At 42.7% G+C, this 25,427-nt stretch overlaps 3 protein-coding genes across 4 annotated transcripts in view; 1 reads left to right on the forward strand and 2 right to left on the reverse strand.

Moving 5' to 3' along the window:
* Positions 1–25,427, forward strand: part of MMP16 (matrix metallopeptidase 16) — a 240,503-nt gene that overhangs the window by 56,403 nt on the left and 158,673 nt on the right. The gene's annotated exons all lie outside the window — the stretch shown is intronic.
* LOC134608212 (protein FAM118A-like) lies at positions 6,408–7,648 on the reverse strand. The gene is made up of 2 exons (XM_063450878.1): positions 7,600–7,648; positions 6,408–7,484 (listed from the first exon to the last, which is right to left on the reverse strand). Exons 1-2 carry the CDS (start codon positions 7,600–7,602, stop codon positions 6,408–6,410), a joined length of 1,080 nt encoding a protein of 359 aa, XP_063306948.1. The 5' UTR covers positions 7,603–7,648.
* On the reverse strand, positions 14,214–20,264 carry LOC134607784 (uncharacterized). Its single transcript, XM_063450336.1, has 2 exons — positions 20,195–20,264; positions 14,214–15,467 (listed from the first exon to the last, which is right to left on the reverse strand). The coding sequence occupies exon 2, from the start codon at positions 15,412–15,414 to the stop codon at positions 14,743–14,745; it is 672 nt and encodes a 223-aa protein (XP_063306406.1). The 5' UTR covers positions 15,415–15,467; positions 20,195–20,264; the 3' UTR covers positions 14,214–14,742.

The raw sequence follows: 25,427 nt of genomic DNA on the forward strand, positions 1-25,427 counted from the left end.
CCCCTCCCTCCCTCACTCTGTCACCAGTCATCCCCTCAATCTGTCACTAGTCATCCATTCCCTCCTTCACTCTGCCACTAGTAACACCTTCCCTCTCTCTATCACTAGTCACCCCCCACCCCACTGTGTCTGCCTCTCACTCTTCCACCACTCACCCCCTCCCTCCCTCACTCTGCCACCAGGTACCCCTTCACTCTGCCACCTGTCACCACCTCCCACACTCTTCCACCTATTACCCTCTCCCTCACACACTCTGTCACCTGTCACATATGCATTCACACTGACCCTATATACAAAAAGCACATGCAGTCATCCAGACATGCACAAGTGCATTCACACGCACTCAAATACAAATATGCATTGATACACAGGTCTTCACAATATACACATCCAAAGGAGTTATATTTAAAGGGACACTATAGTCACCCAGACCACATCAGCTCAATGAAGTGGTCTGGGTGCCAGGTCCCTCAGGTTTTAACCCTTCAGATGTAAACATAGCAGTTTCACAGAAATTGCTATGTTTACTTAGCAGGGTTAATCCAGCCTCTAGTGGCTGTCTTCCTGACAGCCGCTAGAGGTGCATCTGTGATGCTGGATGCGAAATTCTCATCCAACGTGCAGAACGTCTATAGGAAATCATTGAGAAATGCTTTCCTATGGACTGTCTGAATGCGCGCGTGGCACTTGCTGTGCATGCGCATTCTGCTCCACTCGGGAGCTGATGTCGGCGGGGGAGGAGAGGTCACCAGCGCTGAGGGAGCGTGGTGCTGGATAAAGGTAAGGTGCTGAAGGGCACCCTTAGGGCACTATAGTGTCAGGAAAACCGCTTTGTTTTCCTTACACTATAGTGATCCTTTAACATTTATTTAATGCACATATATTTGGCCTTCAAAGGGCCTGGGTTGTAATTTTGCACGGGGGGCCCCAAATGCTCTCAGTCCGCCCCTGTTTACTTGCACCCTTTTGTGACATTTCATGCATTATAAAATCAAAGATCCTGTCATATTAGGCCCTTTGGGTTTATATCTAGTAGACAGAAGTATGCTTTTACATCCGCTCTGTTTTGACAACCTGCTATGGCCTAAATTACTTTTCTAAAAATAGCTGTATTTTTATTAAAAACAGCAGACTTGAAAATCCGTTTTAAGTTCAAACCATAGATTACCTGGGGAAAAAGAAAAATAGGAATGCAATAAGAGTTGAGTAAATAGCATGGTACAAGAGCTAATTAATTGTTAAAAGAAATAGCCTGATAAGCGATTTATAAAAAACTATTTTTTAAGGTTTTCAAAGTTGACTTAGAATTGCAATGGAATATGCTTGAACCTGTTTTGTTATTAGTTGGGGTGATAATTATCACAAAGCTTGAAAGAGTATGTTATATCTATTTATCAATGTGCGGTGTGTGTATACATCTGTCTGTCTGTCTATTGTCTATGTGTATGTGTCTATGTGTATAATGCACTTTTACCTAAGGAAGAAGCCTTCTGGAGTTTCACCTTGGGGACTCACAGAAAATCCTTAAATTGCTTTATTTCTAAGCAACACATTTTGAGCCTTTCCTTTAACCTTGAATGATATAGAATATGGCACATAACCTTTATGCATCATGTGCTTAACCCCTTAACGACTGAGGACAGTTCAGGACCGTCATCGGCATTATAGCGTTGCCGACCGCTGACGGTCCTGAACCGTCACAGCGGTCTTATGTACTTACCCGATCGCCGTCGTTCCCCCGGCGGCGATTGGCAGTGCTCCCGGTGTGGGGAGACTGCCTGTAGCCCAGACAGTCTCCCCATGGCGGATTAGGACCCCTGGGGCCATGTGATCGTTTAACATCGCGATCATATGGTCACAATAGGTGTCCATGTGTCTGCCTGCAGGGAGACTGCCTGTGCTGACAGGCAGTCTCCCTGCTAGTGTAAAATAAAATAAAATAAAATAAAAAAAGTTAATGTTAAAAAAAATTATAATGATTATATATGTGTGTGTATATATATATATATATATATATATATATATATATATATATATATGATATATAGACATATATTATATCTATATAAGAGGAAATCCCAGTAAACGGAAAGCACTCCAGGGTCTTTGAGGTATGGTAAAATATAACTTTTAATTCATATAAAAAAATTATAAAACAAACATCAACGTTTCGGCTCACATCTGGAGCCTTCTTCAGGATGACAAACATAACATTTACAGACAAAGCAGTGTATAAAAACTAATTAAATGCTTACCATCATCATATGAGTCAGAGGCAGTACCCGCCAAAAATCCATGAGAAAAAAAAAAATATGTCTATATATCATGTATATAATGTCATACTAAGTGTATTTTTATATTAATATGTGCATATATTAATAGAAAAATACACTTATTAAATTACACACGTGTGTATATATATATATATATATATAATATATATACAGTGGCGTACACATGACCCATGGGGCCCCGGTGCGAAAATTGATCTGTGGGCCCCCCCCTCGCGCTTACTCTGCGCGGGCCGGGGCAGCAACACATGGCGGCTGGGCACCTGGTCGCAGGGGTTGCAGGGCTGCGACCGCGGTATGTACGCCAGTGCATGCAGATGCACACACACTTAAAGGACCACTACAGACACCCAGATCACATCAGCTCAATGAAGTGGTCTGGGTGTCAGGTCCCTCTAGTTTTAACCCTACAGCTGAAAGCATAGCAGTTTCAGAGAAACTGTTATGTTTCACTGAGGGTTTATCCAGCCTCTAGTGGCTGTCTCACTGACAGTCGCTAGAGGCGCTTCCGCCATTTTAAGACACTGAACGTCCATAGGAAAGCATTGAGTAATGCTTTCCTATGGGCGGTTTGAATGCGTGCACGGCTCTTGCCGTGCATGCGCATTCGGAGCTGAGAGGCGGAGGGATCCCCAGCGTCATGGGAGTCCGGCGCTGGAGAAAGGTAAGTGCTGAAGACCCACACACACACTCTCATGAACTAACACACTAGCTAACAGACACACACATTTACTGACAGAGACACACTCAGCGGCAGACATACATACACACTCACTTACAAAACATACACTCTCACTGACAAACACACACTCACTAACAGACATCAAACAGACTCACTAACACACACACACAAACACACTCAGTAACAGACACACACAGTAACACACTCACTGACACTCACTAGCAGACACACACACTAACACAAACACCAACACTCACACTAACACACACACACTAACACACACACACTAACACACACTAACACTCACACTCACACTAACACTCACACTAACACTCACACTAACACTCACACACACACTCACTAACACACACTCACTCACACACACACACACTCACTCACACACTAACACACTCACTCACTCACACACTAACACACACACACACACACACACTAACACACACACACTAACACACACACTAACACTAACACACACACTAACACTCACACACACACTCACACACACACACTCACACATGTTTTTTTTTTATTTTATTTAATCCCCCCAGCCTCCCTACCTTTTGGAGTGCTGAGGGGATTCCCTGGGGTCCAGTGGTGCTGCTGGGCTCCTAGGCGGGCAGTCAGGCTGGCCGGTGCGCGAGGGAGCACTCTCCCCTGAGTGCTTCCTCTTCAGCTCCCTCGCGCGCCGCGTAGGGATGCCGGCGCCGGAAGATGACGTAATCTTCCGGCTCCGGTATCAGTGCGGTGCGCGAGGGAGCTGAAGAGGAAGCCACAGGGGAGAGTGCTCCCTCGCGCACCGGCCAGCCTGACTGCCCGCCGGGTGTAAGCAGGGCCAGCCTCGGGGGGCCCGGAGGTGGCCGGCTTCAGGGCCCCCCAGGAGAAGAGGCTGGCCCAGTGGGTACATACAGGGTCGCAGGGGCGGCCGGGCCCCCTGGTGGGCCGGGCCCAGTCGCAGCCGCGACCCTGGTATGTACGCCACTGAATATATATATAATAACTATATATATTGTGTATATATATTATCATAAAATACAAATAATAAGTAATTTAAATTAAATAATTTTTTTTTTAAATAATAAACATTTAAAAAAAGATATATCTATATGAAATTTTATTCTAACTGTATTTTGATATTAATATATATATATATATATATATATATTTATATCAAAATACACTTAGAACGAAATTGTATATATCTATGTATATATAAATAAATAAAAATAATACGAAATATACATATGTCTATATACAGAATTACATAAATAATTATATAAATATACACTTAGACTTCAAATATATAAATATGCACAAATATTAGTCATTCAAAACAGTAAAACATATCACAGTGATTATATTGTCAGTGAAAGTGACTTTTTTTGCATTTTCCACACACAAACAGCACTTCTACTGATGATATAATTGTTGTAATACGTTTTCCTGTTTTGAAACACTAATATTTGTGTTCAGCAAAGTCTCCCGAGTATAACAGTACCCCTCATGTACAGGTTTTATGGTGTTTTCAAAAGTTACAGAGTCAAATATAAGGCTTGCGTTTCAGTTTTTTCACATTAAAATTCGCCAGGTTGGTTATGTTGCCTTTGAGACCGTACGGTAGCCCAGGAATGAAAATTACCCCCATGATGGCATACCATTTGCAATAGCAGACAACACAGGGTATTGCAAATAGGGTATGTTCAGTCTTTGTTAGTAGCCACTTAGTCACAAACACTGGCCAAAATTCTCGTTCAGATTAGTTTTTTGCATTTTCAAATATTAATACTAACTTTGGCCAGTGTTTGTGACCAAGTGGCTACTAAAAAGGACTGGACATACCCCATTTGCAATACCTTGAATTGTCTACTTTTGCAAATGGTATTCCATCATGGGGGTAATTCTTATTCCTGGGCTACCATATGGTCTCAAATGCAGCGTAACCAATCTGGCGAATTTCAATGTGAAAAAAATGAAAAATGTAACACGCTATTTTTGACCCTGTAACTTCCCAAAAACACCATAAAACCTATACATGGGGGGTACTGTTTTACACGTGAGATATCACTGAATACAAATATGTGTATTTTATTGCAGTGAAAGCAAACAGTATTTTGACATTCACAGTTAAAATGTCACATAGATCTAAGAAAATAAAAAAAATCTTATTTCCTCCCATTTTTTTTATATTTTATTCATATTAAATTATGTTCCATACTTAAATATTTGATGTTAAATGAAAGCCCTGTTTCCCCTGAATAAAATGATATATAATAAGTGTGGGTGCATTTAATATAAAAGAGGTGAATTACGGTTGGACAGACATATAGCGCAAATGCCAGGTTTTGTTTACGTTTTGTTTTGATCACACCTTGTACATTTGGCTCCGGTCTTAAGGGGTTAAAGTGGCACTCTGCACTATAATCACAACAATTCAGTGTAGCTATTCTGTGCAAGGATTGTGGGTGTCTATGTCAATTGTGTCCATCCAGGATGTCACTGATAGGCTGAATGTCGAGCAGGGGCAGTGCCGAAGACTCCTGTTTATTGTCAAACTGCTGCCAAAAGTTTTAACAAAAATGGGATTGCACCCACAGCCTGAGCCATTAGAGATGGCTGTAGTAGTTATGGTGCATAGTGCCCCCTTTAAATTCCAATACCTGCTATGTGACTGAAAACCATACTTCAAATGTTACGTTACACTATAAAGGAATGTCAGCTTAAAGGTAGAGCTCTGCGGTTTGTCTCCCTTTATTACAGTATGTTGAGATTGTGAGAGATAATCACATTGATTATGTTAAATAAGGAGAAGAAATTTGCATTCATCCCATGTCAAGCATTTTTTTAACTGTTGTAAAACAGTGTCTTTTTTTTGAAGATTCACAAGAGTGTTTGTATTTAAGACTTGCTTCATTCTTGTGTTCTGTGAAGGACCCAGGAAAAGTTACCATTGCCCATTGAGTTCACAGCATCCAATTTTACCCCTGTTTGCTGGCATTTTCTCACAAAATATAACAAAGTTATTAAAATGTACTTGCCATCCATTAAAATGGATACTGAAAGCCGCATTTCTTTGGGGTCCCCTTCTATAAAAAATTGTCACAGTGTTGTACAGCCATTAGAAACAAAAACAAATCAATGTGTTAAAATGTCCACTCAAGATAGACATGGCTCTGTTTTCTTTCTGCTCAGTAACCTTTAATGTCAGTGTATGGGACAGCTGTTTGTGAAAGTTGTATGTGTTATTCCCATAGAGAGACAGAACATAAACCGTTGCCACTACCCATCCAGTCCTCGAAAGATCTAAACTCATAGCCACATTCATTGAGTTTGACACAAAATTACACTTTGATTGGACACAGGTATTTGAGAATTGGGAAGCCCTTTATTGATTTGGTAATAGGTGTTAGGCTTCTCTTATTTCAAGCCTTCAATTTTGCTGGCTTTCCAGTCTCGGTGTTTTCATCAAGCTTCCTCTTTTGGGCAGCTGGTTGGATGTTAGGAAAAGGCTCAAGCAGCTTTTCAATTTTCACATGTGCGAAATTTTCAGTCCTCTCTTTGCAAATGAGTGCAGACAGCCCTTTTATATATAGTGGAAAGTCAGTGAATGAATCACCATAGGACATGAGCTTGATGCCTTTAAACAGCAAATCGGCCTGAAGCTTATAGAAAGTATCTGCGTTCTCCTTCCGCACCAGCATGTAATGGTCCACACTGACTTTATTCTGCATGATGTAGAGGGAAAGCGCCTGGAAAATCTGATCCAGCAGAGTCTCTCCACAGCCAAGAAAAACAAAACATTTTTTGCTATACAACTTCAGCAGCTCAAGCATTAGTTTATAGTCCTGTACAGCATCTTTATACCCAGATCGGTCCAGAATCAACCCACAGGGATCCGTGTACAATCCGTGGATATGCAAAACGCCATACTTGATGCGTCTTTGTACCCATCGCAAAACCTTCACTTTATCATTCAGGTCAAGCGATTTCATGGGTCTGCCCATCTTCTGCCCGTATAGCTCCAACAGGTTATCATAGTTTGTGGTCAGCACCTTCGCCCCTTTGTCCATTAGACTAACAATTGACTCGAGAATGGTGGGGTTCTGGATGTGGCTTTCTAGGTCATCGAATATCTCCATTAGGCAGTCTTGGAAAAAGCTGGGTTTGCTGTGACCGGTACTCGGAGACATTTTCCTGATCAGATCATGTACGACAGCCAGTGAGTCTTGGTCACCCAGCACCCTTTTTCTGAATGCCACAACATCACCAGGGTGCAATACTTCAAACTGCTCTGCAACATCTATAACAGCTTCCATGCAACAGCGCCATGAGCGGAGAGCAGGGACACCAGGGGCTACAGCTGCACTAACCCCACTTCCAATTACCAGAACCAGGTCACTAGGACGCTTCTTACTAAGGTTTTTTAACACCTTCCTGGACCTGAGGTCAACATAATTTCCACTGTCTTTCAACATGATTTTGAGCAAATCTTTAGTATCCTGTATAAGAAAAGATAGTTATCCTATGGAGCAAGTAATATATATTCCCCATTCATTGTATGGAGCCCAGGTAGCCAGCATGAGAGGACAGATTATAGCCCTATTATCTACTTACCATGTTGGTCTCACCTGCTTAAGGTCAGTACTCAGAGTGTCATTGCTGTGTGATTCACTGTGTCTTATACCCTGCTGTCACTCAGTGTCACAATGACAGCAGCAGCATCTTTGTCTGTGATATGTGCAAAACTCCATATATGGTAACGAGTTAACTTCAACTCCCTTACTGCTGCTGAGTGATACTAAAAAAAAAACTTCCTTTATTCACTAAAATCCCACCTCTGGCCCAGCTTCTCACATTCTGCAATAAATGGGCTTTATTGAGGGAGCTGGACAGGGTAGCAATCTGTGTGGAACATTCAGTGTATCATATAAACAGAATATACTAACACAATGCACATCTAGCATATATCTCAGAATATTATAAGAAATCACATACAAAAAACACAAATATTTTCAAGCACCCCAAAATGCACTGCATATTAGAGCCCCTCACTCATGCACCCCAGAATATATTGTATTGTTTCTTCATTCACCCTAGAATATATTGTATATCAGACACCCCTCACACATTTTTATTATATATCTGGACCCTATCATCAACCCAAAAAATGTATATCAGAGCCCCCTCACATATTTACATTATAGATCACAGCCACAACATACACCCCACAATATAGTGTATATCAGAACCCCCTTAATCATTCACCTCAATATTTATTCATTACCATAGCCCCCTCAAACATCTATCATATAATATATTACCTAGAAATGCCCCCTGTAATATCATTTCCTCCAGGATATATTACCTATTAGAGTAAGGAATACCCCCTGTAATATGAATCCCTCCAGGATATATTACAAAGTTAGTGAATAGTCCTAATTGTTTTATCTCGTATTTTTTGGGGGGAGAAAAGTAATATGTAAGAAAATTTTATACGGAGAAAAAATAGTTTTCAACAATGTAAGATCCGCTATCAATAAGGACAAACATTAAGCAGAAGAAACACAAGACTTCGCAATAAAAACAAAAATAAAAAGTTTCTTAAAAATTACAAGAATTCTGGCATTTATTTTTTATTGAACTGTATGACATGTTCAAATGTTTATAGTTTCCATCTAAAGATTGGACCCCATAATAGCTAATGGTCCTTGAAAGATATCAAAACATCACAAGGTACAGCAACTCACATTACACATGCACTTTGTTTTAAATTGTATGATAATGGCTCACAAAATGACATTCCAGTTTTTATATAGTCTCTTCGGCACAGATAGAAGTATAATAATACCTGAAAGGGATGCACATCCTTCAGAGAAAGAACATAACAGAGGAACGTTTCAATTAATTCATAAAATTGTTTGATAGAGACACACCGTACGCTGAAGGTTACCTATTGTCTAGCACAGAACTATAGCAATGAAAACTTAGTGTAGCGACTGTTCAGTTCATTTAAAGTTCACAGTGGAATCTTGCTGTTTCTCTACTGATCCAAGTAAACTACGGGCTTCTATAGGACACTATTTAAGGAGACATTAACACTTTAAATGTAAGACAAGATATACATATATAATTAACTGTTTAAGTTTTTACGTTTTCCATGTTATATGAAGCATCAAAACAGAACATGTACTCTCTATGATACTACGTATAGATCTGACCACTAATGGAATTAGGCAGGGTAGAAAGAGACATAAGAATATAAAAAATACTCCTCCTCCTACTAATGCCTTAATCCCTCCAAGCTGCTCATACCAACTTCCAAACCAACTACTAGGATTATACCCATTCCAGACCTGAGTAGGTACATGCGTCAGTTTAACCATGTGACTGGTAAGTTCAGCCACTGCCTGCCCTTCATCATCTATGTGCAAACAACAGTTGCTGAGATTAAACTTTCCGCATACACCTCCCTCTACTGCTAATAGGTAGTCCAGAGCTAATCTATTTTGATAGATGGCTGATCTCATCCGAGTATTTTGCTTAGCTAGAAGATTAAGTGTTTGAGCTGTCTCATTAGTAATAATCTCAACCACCGCCTGTAGTCTTATAATACGGTTGAGCATATATATTCGGGTTCTATATAGGATTTCTGTCCTAGACATATTAACTCGCCAACAGGTGTGGTATACAATGGCCCTTTCCTGGTTAAACAAACCGCCACTCTGATTTACCTCTAGTACTTACTTGATGATCAGACTGAGAAAGTATTTGTTGTTCATCTGTCTCAGAACCAGGATACCATACTTCCTTTGCCTCCCATGGCCACTGGTCTCCCATATTAGTACCTCCACATACAAAGCAATTAGTTACATTAAGACTACCCACAATACTCTTAGCCAAATCAATAAATAGGTTCTTAACATTATGGGGAATGTTATCCTCAACACTCATCTCCTCATAAAAGGAATGAAAAACCTGATGAGTTTGAGTTGCTATCGTCTCAGTTTCAAGTCCTACATATATTATGGTCCCTGGATCTACTCCTGTGCCATATATTTGGAACCCAAATAGATTTCCAAACGTATCAATAAAATGTTGTGGATTAGAGATGGTCATACGGACCGGATTACACTCCATAGATTTACAATGTGGTATGGTAAGCAACCTTTGGATAATCATATCTTGAGTTACTGTTTTTCCCCAGGTCGCCCACCCTACACAAGACCAATATGGACACAAATTAAAATCCCTATTTGGGCAATCAGGATCAGTAGATCTCTTACTGGGACATAAATATTTATCATTAAACCCATAAGTTTGTTCCCATTTAAGATTACCACATACATTCCAAGGTTTTCCACTACCAGAGTTTGCCTTACATGCATAAAATAGTAGAATGCCCGTAGAATGTATGGTATTTATCACAGTCCTATTTTTCAAGGTCCCCTAAGAGTTACTGTTCCGAATTACCAACCAAATTGTACGGGGTTGTAATTGGGGATCAAAACATTTAGGCTCTCCTACTGCTGGGTGACACACACTGTAATCAATATCTAAATATCTACATTTAGATACAGATCCCTTACATTCATACTGTGAGTGCCAAATAAGAGTTTGAGATATTTGATTACCTGTTTTTGTAGTCTTAATACAACTATCACAATTCTGTATGTCTGTACTCTTACCTTCCTGAAAAATCACAAAAATGCCTAAACACATAATATAACATATTATTTCAGAAGTCCTCATTTCTACTCTTCGACCGTGCGACGGCACCTCAGCTTCCCGATTGTGAGGGCTGCAAGGATTGTCGTTCTTCTGATGCTCACTTTTCTTCACAGAGGTCGCTTCGAGACACTCTGGCTATGACATGTAGGTAGGTGGTCAGGCTTTACTAGGGCCGTCAAAACACCTACTTGCTGATATCTGTTGTTACTTTCAACCAGGCCCGGACTGGCCATCGGGCAAACCGGGCAAATGCCCGGTGGGCCGCGATGGCCACGGGCCGGGGAGATCCAGCCGGTCTATGCAGGGCCGGCGCTATCCGAGCGCCGGCCCCGCTGTGTTGCATGAAGGGCCGGTGGGGAGATCAAAGATCTCCCTCACCGGCCCACATGCAATCAAACGCGGCCGCCGGCGGGGAGAGAGGGAGGGAGCCAGCTTGCCTGGAGAGAGGACCCGGCGGAGCTCTAACTTGCAGCTCCGCCGGGTTTCTCTCGCGAGATCCGGGCCGTTGCCATGGCAACCGGCCCGGTCTCGCGAGAGTGATCTCTAGCCCCAAAGGGCTAGAGTTCACTTACCACGAGGACCACCAGGGATGGATGTCAGCAGCCCCCCCTCCCCTCAAGGCTATAGGTAAGAAATTAAGAGGGGGTATAATGTCTATTTAAAAAAAAAAAAAAAAAAATATTATAAAAAAAACAACACATCAATATTGGCATTTACCTGCCTCCCCCAACACATTAGTAATACTAATGATTTGACTACTGGAGGGGTTAAAATATGTTTATTATTATCATTGTATGAGGGTGATGTGTGTTAGGATGCTGTATGAGGGTGATGTGTGTTAGGGTATTATTTAGGGTACACCACCCTCATACAGCATCCTAACACACACCACCCTAATACAGCATCCTAACACACACCACCCTCATACAGCATCCTAACACACATCACCCTCATGCAGCATCCTAACACACACCACCCTCATACAGCATCCTAACACACATCACCCTCATACAGCATCCTAACACACACCACCCTCATACAGCATCCTAACACACATCACCCTCATACAGCATCCTAACACACACCATCCTCATGCATCACCCTAACACACATCACCCTCATACATTACCCTCATACAGCATCCTAACACACACCACCCTCATACAGCATCCTAACACACATCACCCTCATACATTACCCTCATACAGCATCCTAACACACATCACCCTAACACACATCACCCTCATACATCACTCTAACTCACATCACCATCATACATCACCCTAACACACATCACCATCATACATCACCCTAACACACATCACCATCATACATCACCCTAACACACATCACCATCATACAGCATCCTAACACACACCACCCTCATACAGCATCCTAACACACACCACCCTCATACAGCATCCTAACACACATCACCCTCATACAGCATCCTAACACACATCACTCTCATACATCACCCTAACACACATCACCCTCATACAACATCCTAACACACATCACCCTCATACATCACCCTAACACACTTCACCCTCATACAGCACCCTAACACGCATCACCCTCATACAGCACCCTAACACACATCACCCTCATACAGCACCCTAACACACACAGCACCCTCACAAATCACGCTAACACACACAGCACGCTAACACAGCGCCCTAACACACTCAGCACCCTAACACACACAGCACCCTAACACACACAGCACCCTAACACACACAGCGCCCTAACACAGCGCTCCAACACACAGCACCCTCACTCACACACACAGAACCTTCACACAGCACCCTAAAACACACACACACACATCATCCTCGCACAGCACCCTAACACACACACATCACCCTCACACAGCATCCTAACACACACAGCACACACACACACACTGCACACCTCACACACACTGCAGCCCCCAAACACGCACACACACACACAATACTACACACCAAACATATATGTATATATACTACAGAACCCCTCACACACATACTGCACCCCTAAACACATTAAATTCCAGACAAACAATAGATTCCTACCCAACTCTGGATATCTACAGATATACACACACTAAATCTCTATATACACTCTGACTCCTCTATACACACACACACACACATTCACTAGATATCCTATACACACTCCTGAGTCCTTCAAACACACACTAGATCCCCTACACACAGACGCTGCACCACCTACACACACACTACATTTCTGACATACACACTCTGGATCCCCTATGCACACACTAGATTCCATGTAAGCAAACACATAGCGTCTCCATAAATGGGATACAGTGAGTATCCCAATTATGGAAACCCCTGAGACAAGTTTCAAGCAAAATGCAAGCATGTTATTAAATTTGTTTCACTGTGCAGAACAAATACAGGGCCTTTTTCTCATGCCCTGGAAGAGCATTGAACCAACATGCTCACTTTGAGATGGGGCGTGCTTGTCATTGGGGTTGACAAAACACACCCTATCTGGCCCCGCCCCCTTTTCAGTAAGGGCTCTGTGAACAAAAAATGCCCGGGCTGAATTTTTTTCCCAGTCCGGCCCTGCTTTCAACTAAGATGTCCCAATATCTCCTCGTATTATTTCTCACTCCGACTGAGTTACCCGCTTTAACCGGATCTTGCAAGGATTTTCAGGATCTGGAACAGCTTGCCAAGAATCTGCCGCTGGTTTAACCCTAGAATTATGAATCCACGGAGTCACTTCTGCCACCTTTACAGCTGTTGGAGTAGATAAAAGAACAACATAAGGACCCCTCCACTTTGGACCTAATGGAACAATATTCCATTCTTTTATCCACACTTGATCTCCCGGTTGCTATGAATGAACAGGTGGATATATGTTCACAGGTAATCTATCTTGCACCCATTTCTGTACTTCCTCCATAGTTTTACCCAACTCTACAACTTGCTGCCGAGTAATTCCTTCACCCAACTGATTCAAGTCCCCCCTTAGATTACTAAGTATGGGAGGTGGACGCCCATACACAATTTCAAAGGGAGACAGACCCATTCTTCTGGTAGGAGTTCTACGTATCCGCAACAGAGCTATTGGCAAAAGGACATTCCACTTGAGCTGAATTTCCTGACACATTTTAGCCAATTGGGTTTTTATTGTTCTGTTCATCCCTTCCACCTTTCCAGAACTCTGAGGTCTATATGCTGTATGAAGTTTCCACTTAATACCAAGAACATGAGTCAATTGTTGTAAACACTGATGGATAAAGGCTGGACCATTGTCTTATCCGATAGAACACGGAAGTCCATATCTGGGTATAACTTCTCGCAATAGAAATCGTACAACTTCTCCTGCCTTTTCTGTACGAGTTGGACAAGCTTCTACCCAACCTGAGTAGGTACACACAGCTACCAACAAGTAACGATAGCCCCCAGATTTAGGCATTACAGTGTAGTCTATTTGCAAATCTGACATTGAGAGTCCTCCCATATATTGAACTCCAGGGGGTTTGACGGGGCCTTGTCTTGCCTTGTTTCGGGCACACAAAACACATCTTCGAACAATAGCTTGAGTAAGATTGGATAATCTTGGTATGTAGAAATGTTTCCTGAGAGATTCTTCCATACTATCTCTTCCTGAATGTGTACCATTATGGAAGTTCTGAACAATCTCTATAGCCAGAGATGTCGGAATAACTATTCTTCCATCTTCTAACTGATACCAATTATTATCCAAGTATTTCCCAGCTTCAATCTTCAACCACTCCATCTCTTGGGTTGTATATATCGGAGTCCATTGAGACAGAGGTGCCGGCACAAGGGCAGCAACATATCCCACATATTCCTCTTGCCCGGATTCAGCGGCATGTTTTGCTGCACTATCGGCCATGCAATTTCCTTTTACTACATCACTATCACCTTTCAGATGTGCCCTGCAATGTATAATACTGACTTCCTTTGGTTCCCATACCGCCTCTAACAGATGGAGTATTTCTGCTGCATACTGGATTTCTTTCCCTTCTGAATTCAACAATCCCCTTTATTTAGACAATGCTCCATGGGCATGGGTGGTTAGAAAAGCGTATTTTGAATCTGTGTAAATATTCACTCTCAACCCTTCAGCTAATTGCAAGGCCCTTGTTAATGCAATCAGTTCCGCCTTCTGTGCTGATGTCCCTTTCGACAGTGGCCGTGCTTCTATCACCTTATCTATAGTTGTTACCGCATACCCTGCATAACGTATACCTTCTTTCACATAACTACTACCATCCGTATAATACTGTATGTCCGGATTCTTGATGGGGAAATCATGAAGATCAGACCTGCTTGAAAACACTTCATCCATTATCTCCAAACAATCATGTTGACTTTCAGTAGTCTGGGGCAGAAGGGTAGCTGGATTCAAATTATTGACAGTTTCGAGGTGTACTCTTGGATTTTCACATAACATAGCTTGATATTTGGTCATTCGACTGTTGCTAAACCAATGATTTCCTTTGTAATCCAATAGGGTCTGTACTGCATGGGGTACTCGCACATAGAGTTCCAGACCCAATGTGAGCTTGTCAGCTTCTGCTACCAACAGGGCAGTAGCGGCCACTGCTCGCAGACAAGGTTGAAGACCACTGGCCACTGCATTCAACTGTTTGGACATATAAGCTACAGGTCTTTGCCATGATCCCAAATACTGAGTTAATACTCCCACAGCCATTCTTCTTTGCTCATGTACGTACAGATAGAAAGGACGCGTGTGATCTGGTAGACCTAGGGCTGGGGCACTCATAAGTGCTTTCTTAACATCCTCAAATGCATTCTGTTGTTCAGAAGTCCACAAAAAGGGGTCATATTCTGTGCCTTTCACAGCTTCATATAAAGGTTTGCCAGTATCGCATAATTAGGAATCCATATCCTACAGAATCCTGCTGCTCATAAGAATTCTCACACTTGTCTTCTATTCTTAGGTATAGATATCCAACACACTGCTTCTTTTCTTTCAGGTCCCATTATTCTTTGACCTTCGGATATATGGAATCCTAAATATTTAACAGTTGACTGGCACAATTGTGCTTTCTTCCTTGATACCTTGTATCCTGCTCTCCATAGAATGTGAAGCAAATCATAAGTTGCTTGTTGGCATATCTCTTTAGTAACAGCCACTATCAAAAGATCATCCATGTATTGAATCAATACACATTCTCCTGGGATGGACTTGAAATCTTGCAAATCCTGGTTTAATGCAGATCCAAATAGGGTAGGTACATTTTTGAACCCTTGAAGTAGTCTGGTCCAGGTCATTTGATGCTTTGAACCTGTAACAGCATCTTTCCATTGGAAAGGAAAGATACACTGACTCTCAGCAGCAATCCAAAGGCAAAAGAAAGCATCCTTAAGGTCTAGAACTGTGAAGTAGGTTGCCCCACCTGGTATCAAAGCAAGCAGATTATAAGGGTTGGGTACAACTGGGTGTATATTGACTACTGCATCATTAACTGCTCTCAAATTTGTACAGGACGATATTCATCTGATCCTGGTTTCTGAACAGGTAATAATGGAGTGTTCCAGGGGGAAGTACAGAATTTTAGGATGCCATACCTTACGAACTTATCCAAGTAGGTCTGTATGTTTTTCTTAGCCTTTTGAGGTATATGATACTGACGTAGGCTCACAAGATAGGCCCCAAGCTTTAGTTCAATATGTATAGGTGGAATATTACAAGCAAGCACAGGTGGATTATTCTCTGCCCATACTCCTGGAATGTCAAATAAAGGTTCATCACTCTTAGGGTTTACACTTGTCATTATGGAGTAGAAGCGCCATTCTTCTTCCCTTGGCACCGACACCGCCATTATGCCTGGTAATCCATTAAACATCAGAGACGTTGATCCATTAGGTAGAAAAGTTATCTGGGCTTGAAGCTTTGATAATAGATCCCGTCCTAGAAGTTGAATTGGACACTCTGGCATATATAGGAACTGGTGCTTCACCAAATGGCCTCCCAGAATGCAAGTGTGACTTTTAAGAACCGGTCTAGCTGCGCTTCTCCCAGTAGCTCCTATCACAGTTATAGTTTTTCCTGAAGGCGGAGCCACCAGTTTAGTCACCATGGAATGTTCAGCACCAGTGTCATTCATGAAAGAACTTCTCTTTCCCCCTATTCCTACATCGACCATAGGCTCCGCTCGGCCAAGGGGGATGGAGCACGGTCGGTATCAATAGTCTTCCATGATAGTGTCAGCCAGACCCACACAATCTCTATCCTCTCTTTCTCTAGGTCTCTGCGTGGGTGGATAATATCTATCTCCTTGAACACTCCCTCTACTATTCCTACCGTTCCCTCCAAAACTTCCTCTTCCTCTATAACTACCACTATGACCTCCCCGTACTCTTCTCTCTCCTTGTCTATTATTTTCATAATGCTCTCTCTCTGGACACTCATTCTTCCAATGTCCTTCCTTTCTACAAAACGCACATTGATTCCTACTTAAAGGTCCCTTACTCAGCCTATTCTCGACTCCATTATTCACTTCCCTTCCCTGTCTTTCTACACTTGTGATAGCTACCGCTAGCATATCTGCCTTCTTCCTCATTTTACGTTCTTCCTCCCGCTTTATCTCAGTTTCCCTATTCATATATACTTTATTTGCATTCTCCATTAGCTGTGATATGGACATCCCTGCAAATCCCTCTAACTTTTGAAATTTTCTTTTAATATCACCTTGGGCCTAGCTGACAAATGCTGAGTTAATCATTCAAGAATTCTCAGGGGCCTCTGGATTAAGAGGAGTATACAATCTGTATGACTCCAATAATATTTCATAAAAGGCACTAGGTGACTCATCAACCTTTTGCAACACCTCAGCCGTCTTTGACATATTGATTGCCTTCTTCCCTCCTGCCTTCATGCCAGCAATAATGGCTTCCTGATAAGCCCTTAATTGGGGCATGTCAGCACCATTCACATTCCAATTTGGATCAACATTTGGATAATGGGCTGCAGCCCATGCAGCTGGATTGGCCTGATTTTGAGTACGTGCCGTTTCCTCAAGCGCTTTAATAGCCGCTTGATTAATCCGGGTCCTTTCCTCACAATTACATAAAGTTAATAATAATTGCTGGCAATCGGCCCAGGTGGGATTGTGTGTTTGTATAATAGAGGTAACCAAATCTGTCATGACTTGAGGTTTGTCGGTATACAAAGAGTTATGAGTCTTCCAATTAAATCGATCAGTTGTGGTGAAGGGGACTGTAACGGACCGTTTTGCACACAATAGGTTAAAAAACGTTTAGGCGATATTCCCCTTTTCAGATGCACAGGCAGCTACTGCAATCACCAATCTCCCGAATTGCAAACACATGAATACTCAAACTCCCGAACTGCAAACACATGAATTCAGTAATCTCCCGAACTGCAAACACATGAATTCACCAATCTCCCGACCTGGAACCAGGGGAATGCTCCAAACTCCCGAACAGGAAACACACAAATTGTGTAAACAGCCGAACAGGAAAAACCATACGAACAGTTTACACTCCTGGCAGTCGCACTGTAACAGCAAACAATCCAATTCCCCCCAAGAACGAGACGACACTTCGTTTGAGGGTCAAGCAGAACTGATTTACTTGGGCTACCTGCCCGGCTTTTATGCAGGTCTCCCACCTGGTGGACACTCCCCTAGGGGACCAGATGGAAGACTGGGAAACATATTGGGCATTGACCAATCACAAGCTTACAATCCCACAATGCATCACAAACCCTCCTCTCTGCCCTGGAGATAATTGGGAAGTAATCAAATTATCTCCAAGGACAGAGGCAAAACTCCATTAACCACATGGCAGACAAAGGACAATAAAAGACATAAAAATACATACTGTTACAGTTATCACATAGAACATACACATTCTACATACCCCCAGATAGCTTAGATCTGAGCGCACATTATAACCGGATGGCGCCCATATTACATACATACAGTTCAATCGCCATGGAGCCAAAGTCTTTCATACAGTCTTTCAGTATACGGCTGGGCTCCATTGATACCAGAGAAACTGACGGAAGCCAAGCACTGAGAGATGGACACAGGTTTCTTCAGGAAGGAAGAGATCTTTATTCGATTCACCGACCGGGACTCAGAGGGACTAATGTCACCAAAAACAGCTAAAATCTGAGTCCTCCTATAATCAGTTCCACCTACATGTACTCTAACCCAATCAACAGAATAAAGACTAACTTTCCTGTTTGACCACTTGGCTTGCCCAGCACAATGGAGGAGGGGAATACTCGTATATCCTGTATTCCTGCACATGCTCCTTACACTACTGATTGTATCGTTGCCACGTGCAACCAACCGACCGATACATCAACATATGCACGTGCACATACCACGTGGCAATCTCGGCCTACTAAATGTATTTTTACTGAGATTCCACCACACCATGGCATAGCTATCTGGGGTAGCATGGCTTTAACAGTCCGCAGAAAGGACAAACTAGCCTTTCTGCAGGGAAAAAGAACAGTGTTAAACATGGGGCCATAGTCTAGTGGCAGGAGGCGGGTGACCAGGCTCCTCCAGTGACCAGTGGCGAGGTTGGTTCCGCCACAGGGACATAGACAAACACTGGATCTGCCTGTTGTATTTGGCCATTTTCATCAACGTGTATTGGGCCCGGTGTAAGTCGGAGGGGCATTTGGTAATGTCGGGGTTGAAGGGTACCAGTCATCTGTCGGGTTAATATGGGACTTCGGCGAGGCTGTTTTATAGTAAGTTCCGGTCTAGGAGTAGTAAGGTAAGGAGAGTTAATATTACCGGGCGGTTCAGTCAACAGGATGTTGCGGGATGGGTTGGGAGGAGCCTGACCAGGGACCAGAAGTTACGTTAATTCTGGATATATAGAACTAGTGGAGGTAGGTACCGGAAGGGGAGGACTCAGGGCAAGTGGGCTGGGCTCTAAACTAGATGAATGAGTGGGCAGGGACAATGGGAAAGTGGGAGTGGCAACACCAGCAGCACCTCCTCTAACCTTAGAGGAGGAGTAAGGGGTGGGGAGGGAAGTTCAGACTCAGAGGGAGAGTCTAAAATGGGCGGGGTTGCAGCCCTGATGAACAGGTGAGTCCTGGCCACCATGAGGCGACATTGCTCCTCGTGGTATACCTTAATCCATTTAGGCAATTCTTCCACAATCTGTTTCCAACAATCCATATACGGAAACTGATCAAAAAATTCAGGCCTACTAGATACACCCGTGTGCACACGTTGTACCAGAGCTAGCTCAAGACTACCACGTGGAGGCCATGCGGTCACCAAGATAGGCCACCTTCTACTACATAATGTAGTCAAACGCTTTGGGGATAATTTCACCCCAAAATCACAAACTTTATATACCTTTGCAAAGTTTTTCAACATACACGACAAGGGATCAACAATCTCTGAGTCAGACGAACCCATACTGGCAAGGTGAATCTAATATAAAGAAACACAATACCCCAAACACACTTCCAACGATCACACTTGTTTCCCTGGCAACAGCACCACGTGGCACAGTTGCTAGGCCAAACACATGCACACGAAAACACGCAGAGAATTCTCGTACATACAGTGATATCACAACGTCTCACTCACAAAGATTTACCAAACACTAGATACTTATATCTGTAACTATAAATTAAACCCTACAATTATCCACACTATAAATCAACTTTTAACTAACCAACTATATCACATTCCAGTAACCTCATCTTTACAATCAGTGGTTATGGTACGGTTAGCAAGTGGTTATAATACAGTTTTAACGTCACAGATCAGTTAGTAACAGTTATGGTGTTACACATATAACATAAGACAACAGTTTTTAGTAATTTTTACACAACGTCAGTAGTTATAGTACATGTTAATGGTTATAATACCGTGCGCTATTATACAGTATACACACAATTTACACTCCCACTAGATGGCAGAGCTCAAGCTTTCTAGCAGGACATACAATTCTCCAACTACAGTATATTTAACAACATTTACAATAAACACAACTATTCTAATTGGCCAGCTCCTCGAGAACTATTAAACTATTTACACCAGGATTCGATTAGTCTAAAGCACCACATATAGCGAACTAGTGGGCGGAATTTACAACAGTACCCATTTAGTCTATCTACTCTATTGATACCGGAGAAACTGACGGAAGCCAAGCACAGAGAGATGGACACAGGTTTCTTCAGGAAGGAAGAGATTCTTTATTCGATTCACCGACCGGGACTCAGAGGGACTAATGTCACCAAAAAACAGCAAAGTCTGAGCCCTGATCATACAGTGTAGGTCCCTTATATAGGCATGTAGCTCCTCCCATAATCAGTTCAACCTACACATACTCTTATCCATCAACCGAATAGAGACTAAATTCCTGTTTGACCACATGGCTTGCCCAGCACAATGGAGGAGGGGAAATACTCGTATATCCTGTATTCCTACACATGCTCCTTACACTACTGATTGTATCGTTGCCACGTGCAACCAACCGACCGATACATCAACATATGCAAGTGCACATACCACGTGGCAATCTTGTCCTAGTAAATTTATTTTTACTGAGATTCCACCACACTATCAATAGTCTAGTGGCTGAATTTACAACCGGGCACACTTAGCCAAGATAGGTTGAGAACTAGCAGACACAAAATCTGCTTAGTCTCGCCGGCTTCCCCGACCTAGCGACCGAAATTTACACCTAGACACGCTAATCAAGACAGGACACCGGTGTCCGGCATAAACTATTTACACCAAGATTTAGCCTGACCCAAACCACCTATATTAGACGGGCTGACTACAGAGCATCTAATTTCCAGATAAGCGTTGTGCCTTCGCTTCTTCCCTCCAGAGGGAGGGGGCAATCCAAGAACCGGTTCCAAATATAAAACCCCTTGTGGGCCTACCGCTCTAACGGTATCAATCTTACCTCGTCGTTCCTGAATCTGGGCTCACACTCGACGGGGCACCCCGGTACTTACTATGTAAAGGCCGATGAACTCCTGGGCGAAGCAGCCCAGTGGCGCCGAGATGAAGCCCTAAGAGTGCTTCCTCTTCAGCTCCCCCGCGCGCCGCGTAATGATGCCGGAGCCGGAAGATGACGTCATCTTCCGGCTCCGGTTTCAGTGCGGTGCGCGAGGGAGCTGAAGAGGAAGCACTCAGGGGAGAGTGCTCCCTCGCGCGCCCACCAGCCGGGTGACAGCAGGGGACAGCAGGGGAAGAGGCTGGCCCAGTGGCATACATACCTGGGTCGCAGTATGTACCCGGTATGTACGCCACTGTGTATCATATAAACGGAATATACTAACACAATGCACATCTAGAAACATAGAAACAGAATGTGACGGCAGATAAGAACCATTCGGCCCATCTAGTCTGCCCAGGTTTCTAAATACTTTCATTAGTCCCTGGCATTATCTTATAGTTAGGATAGCCTTATGCCTATCCCACGCATGCTTAAACTCCTTTACTGTGTTAACTTCTACCACTTCAGCTGGAAGGCTATTCCATGCATCAACTACCCTCTCAGTAAAGTAATACTTCCTGATATTATTTTTAAACCTTTGTCCCATCTAGCATATATCTCAGAATATTATAAGAAATCACACAAAAAAAACACAAATATTTTCAAGCACCCCAAAATGCACTGCATATTAGAGCCCCTCACTCATGCACTCCAGAATATATTGTATAGTTTCTTCATTCACCCTAGAATATATTGTATATCAGACACCCCTCACACATTTTTATTATATATCTGGACCCTATCCTCAACCCAATAAATGTTGTATATCAGAGCCCCCTCACATATTTACATTATAGATCACAGCCACCACATACACCCCACAATATAGTGTATTTCAGAACCTCCTTAATTATTCTTTTAATAAGAAATGGCCGCAAGGTCAGAGTCTAGTGGTCTCATGAGAACAGAGTAAGAAAGCGGGGGTAACCCACAGGGAATTGAGAGTAAATAAGGAGAGAAAATCTGTTCACATTGCCTATATTAGGTTTAACAAAAGTAGTTTAAAAACTGAAGTAAACTTTATTAATTGGGTAAGAGACACCAATCTAGAAAAAGAAACTCGCCGTAGCTGGCTAACTAGACAGTGAGTCAATAGTGACAGCTAGGGTAGAGGGCATGAAGAGAAAGACATAATATCAAAATAGATAAGTAAAGAGGGGTATAAAGAATACAGAGGAAAAGGATAGATAGTACAGAAGACCTCACAGGTCGTGAGGGATAAAACTAAAGAGAGTGCTGAGACAGTTCCCACTAATTTGCCACGATAGGCTAATGATGAGAAGCCCAGACAATGTCTTTAGGTAATATCGTAATTTTCCTATGTATCCATAGGAATGTACACTGTAGCGTATCCCAAGTAGCAGGGTTCAAATACTGTCATGAACAGTGCTAGTGTCAAAGTATCGAAGGTTAAGATACAGTACACTATATAAACATAGTCAAACTGAGAAGGGATACTTCTATGAGAGAGGTACATCGAAGTATGTTACTATCACTGCCAGTGATCATATGGAGTAGTGTGCCGTAGATTGCATGTATTCATCACGGCATGCAAGTAGCTAAGTCCATGTTATAACCTTGTGCTGTAATTTGTACCGGGGTAGCGGGTGTAACCGCTAAAAATTCCTATACCGTGTGATGTTGTGATTGAGTGGTGATCGGAGTATGTCGGGTCAGAGAAGCTCCTAAATAGATATAGTAGGAAAGGGTACCTTCGAGGGTACCTGGTATAGGAAAGAGGAGTAAAGAGGTATACAAAGCTCAAGGGACGGCAGGCTGCCGCCGTAATACATGGAGAGGCTATTGCTGCTAGTTCAATCGCTGGCACAATAGGCTAATGATGGGAAGCCCACACAATGTCTTTGGGTAATATCGTAATTATACAATGTATCCATAGAAGTGTACACTGTGGCGTATCCCAAGTAGCAGGGTTCAAATTATGTCATGAACAGTGCTCGTGTCAAAGTATCTAAGGTTAAGATACAGTACACTATATGAACATAGTCGAACTGAGAAGGGATACTGCTATAAGAGAGGTACATCGGAGGAATGCTGTATCCACAGTTTGACCCTGTTAATTCTTTGTTCAATTAATCATTATTTTTTAGGCATTTTTCTCACTACAGACATACCGGGTCTCAGCACCATACTAGTAGATACGATCTTTGATCCTCTGTATGCTACATACATCAGCGATCACAGTATGCTGATCTATATTACACTATAACAGTAATAACTTAGTATCATCCCAGGACAGCCACTGATACTGTCCTGTTATCTCCCATTGGGTGAGATTTTGAAAAGACATAGGACGTCCAATCATTAACATTATCTCCGAGGACTCTGCCCAAACCTTTTCTGGAATAATGGGACACCATCATAAAATTTCCTGATCCTCCAGGATACCCCATCAAGTGTTTAGACATACCGACAGTATCGAGCCCACTTTAATATGGCTCATGGATGTTTAACCATATCACCATAGAAACGGACGTTGGCTTTTTTCCTTTTGCCTTTTCAGCCATTTCGGCCACCATACCCCTTGAAGCAACAAGCGACCAATGAGATTCAAGGGCGGCCTTTTTAAACCTCAGCATGACGGGAAATCTTTTCCCCCTGATGAGCCTTTGATCCAGGCGAAACGCGCGTCGGGGCGCAACGATTTTACAATACGAGCCAGCGATTGTACTAGCAGTAATAGCCTCTCCATGTATTACGGCGGCAGCCGGCCATCCCTTGAGCTTTGCATACCTCTTTACTCCTCTTTCCTATACCAGGTACCCTCGAAGGTACCCCTTCCTACTATATTGATTTAGGAGTTGACCCGACATACTCCGATCACACTCGGTATAGGAACTTTTAGCGGTTACACCCGCTACCCCGGTACAAATTACCGCACAAGGTTATAGCATGGACTTAGCTACTTGCATGCCGTGATATATACATGTAATCTCCGGCACACTACTCTATATGATCACTGGCAGTGATAGGAACAAACTCCGATGTACCTCTCTTATAGCAGTATCCCTTCTCAGTTCGACTATGTTCATATAGTGTACTGTATCTTAACCTTAGATACTTTGACACAAGCACTGTTCATGACATAATTTGAACCCTGCTACTTGGGATACGCCACAGTGTACACTTCTATGGATACATTGTATAATTACGATATTACCCAAAGACATTGTGTGGGCTTCCCATCATTAGCCTATTGTGCCAGCGATTGAACTAGCAGCAATAGCCTCTCCATGTATTACGGCGGCAGCCTGCCGTCCCTTGAGCTTTGTATACCTCTTTACTCCTCTTTCCTATACCAGGTACCCTCGAAGGTACCCTTTCCTACTATATCTATTTAGGAGTTTCTCTGACCCGACATACTCCGATCACCACTCAATTACAACATCACACGGTATAGGAATTTTTAGCGGTTACACCCGCTACCCCGGTACAAATTACAGCACAAGGTTATAACATGGACTTAGCTACTTGCATGTCGTGATGAATACATGCAATCTACGGCACACTACTCCATATGATCACTGGCAGTGATAGTAACATACTTCGATGTAACTCTCCCATAGCAGTATCCCTTCTCAGTTTGACTATGTTGATATAGTGTACTGTATCTTAACCTTCGATACTTTGACACTAGCACTGTTCATGACAGTATTTGAACCC

Source organism: Pelobates fuscus, chromosome 4 (assembly GCF_036172605.1).
Source record: "Pelobates fuscus isolate aPelFus1 chromosome 4, aPelFus1.pri, whole genome shotgun sequence".
Lineage (NCBI taxonomy): Eukaryota > Metazoa > Chordata > Amphibia > Anura > Pelobatidae > Pelobates > Pelobates fuscus.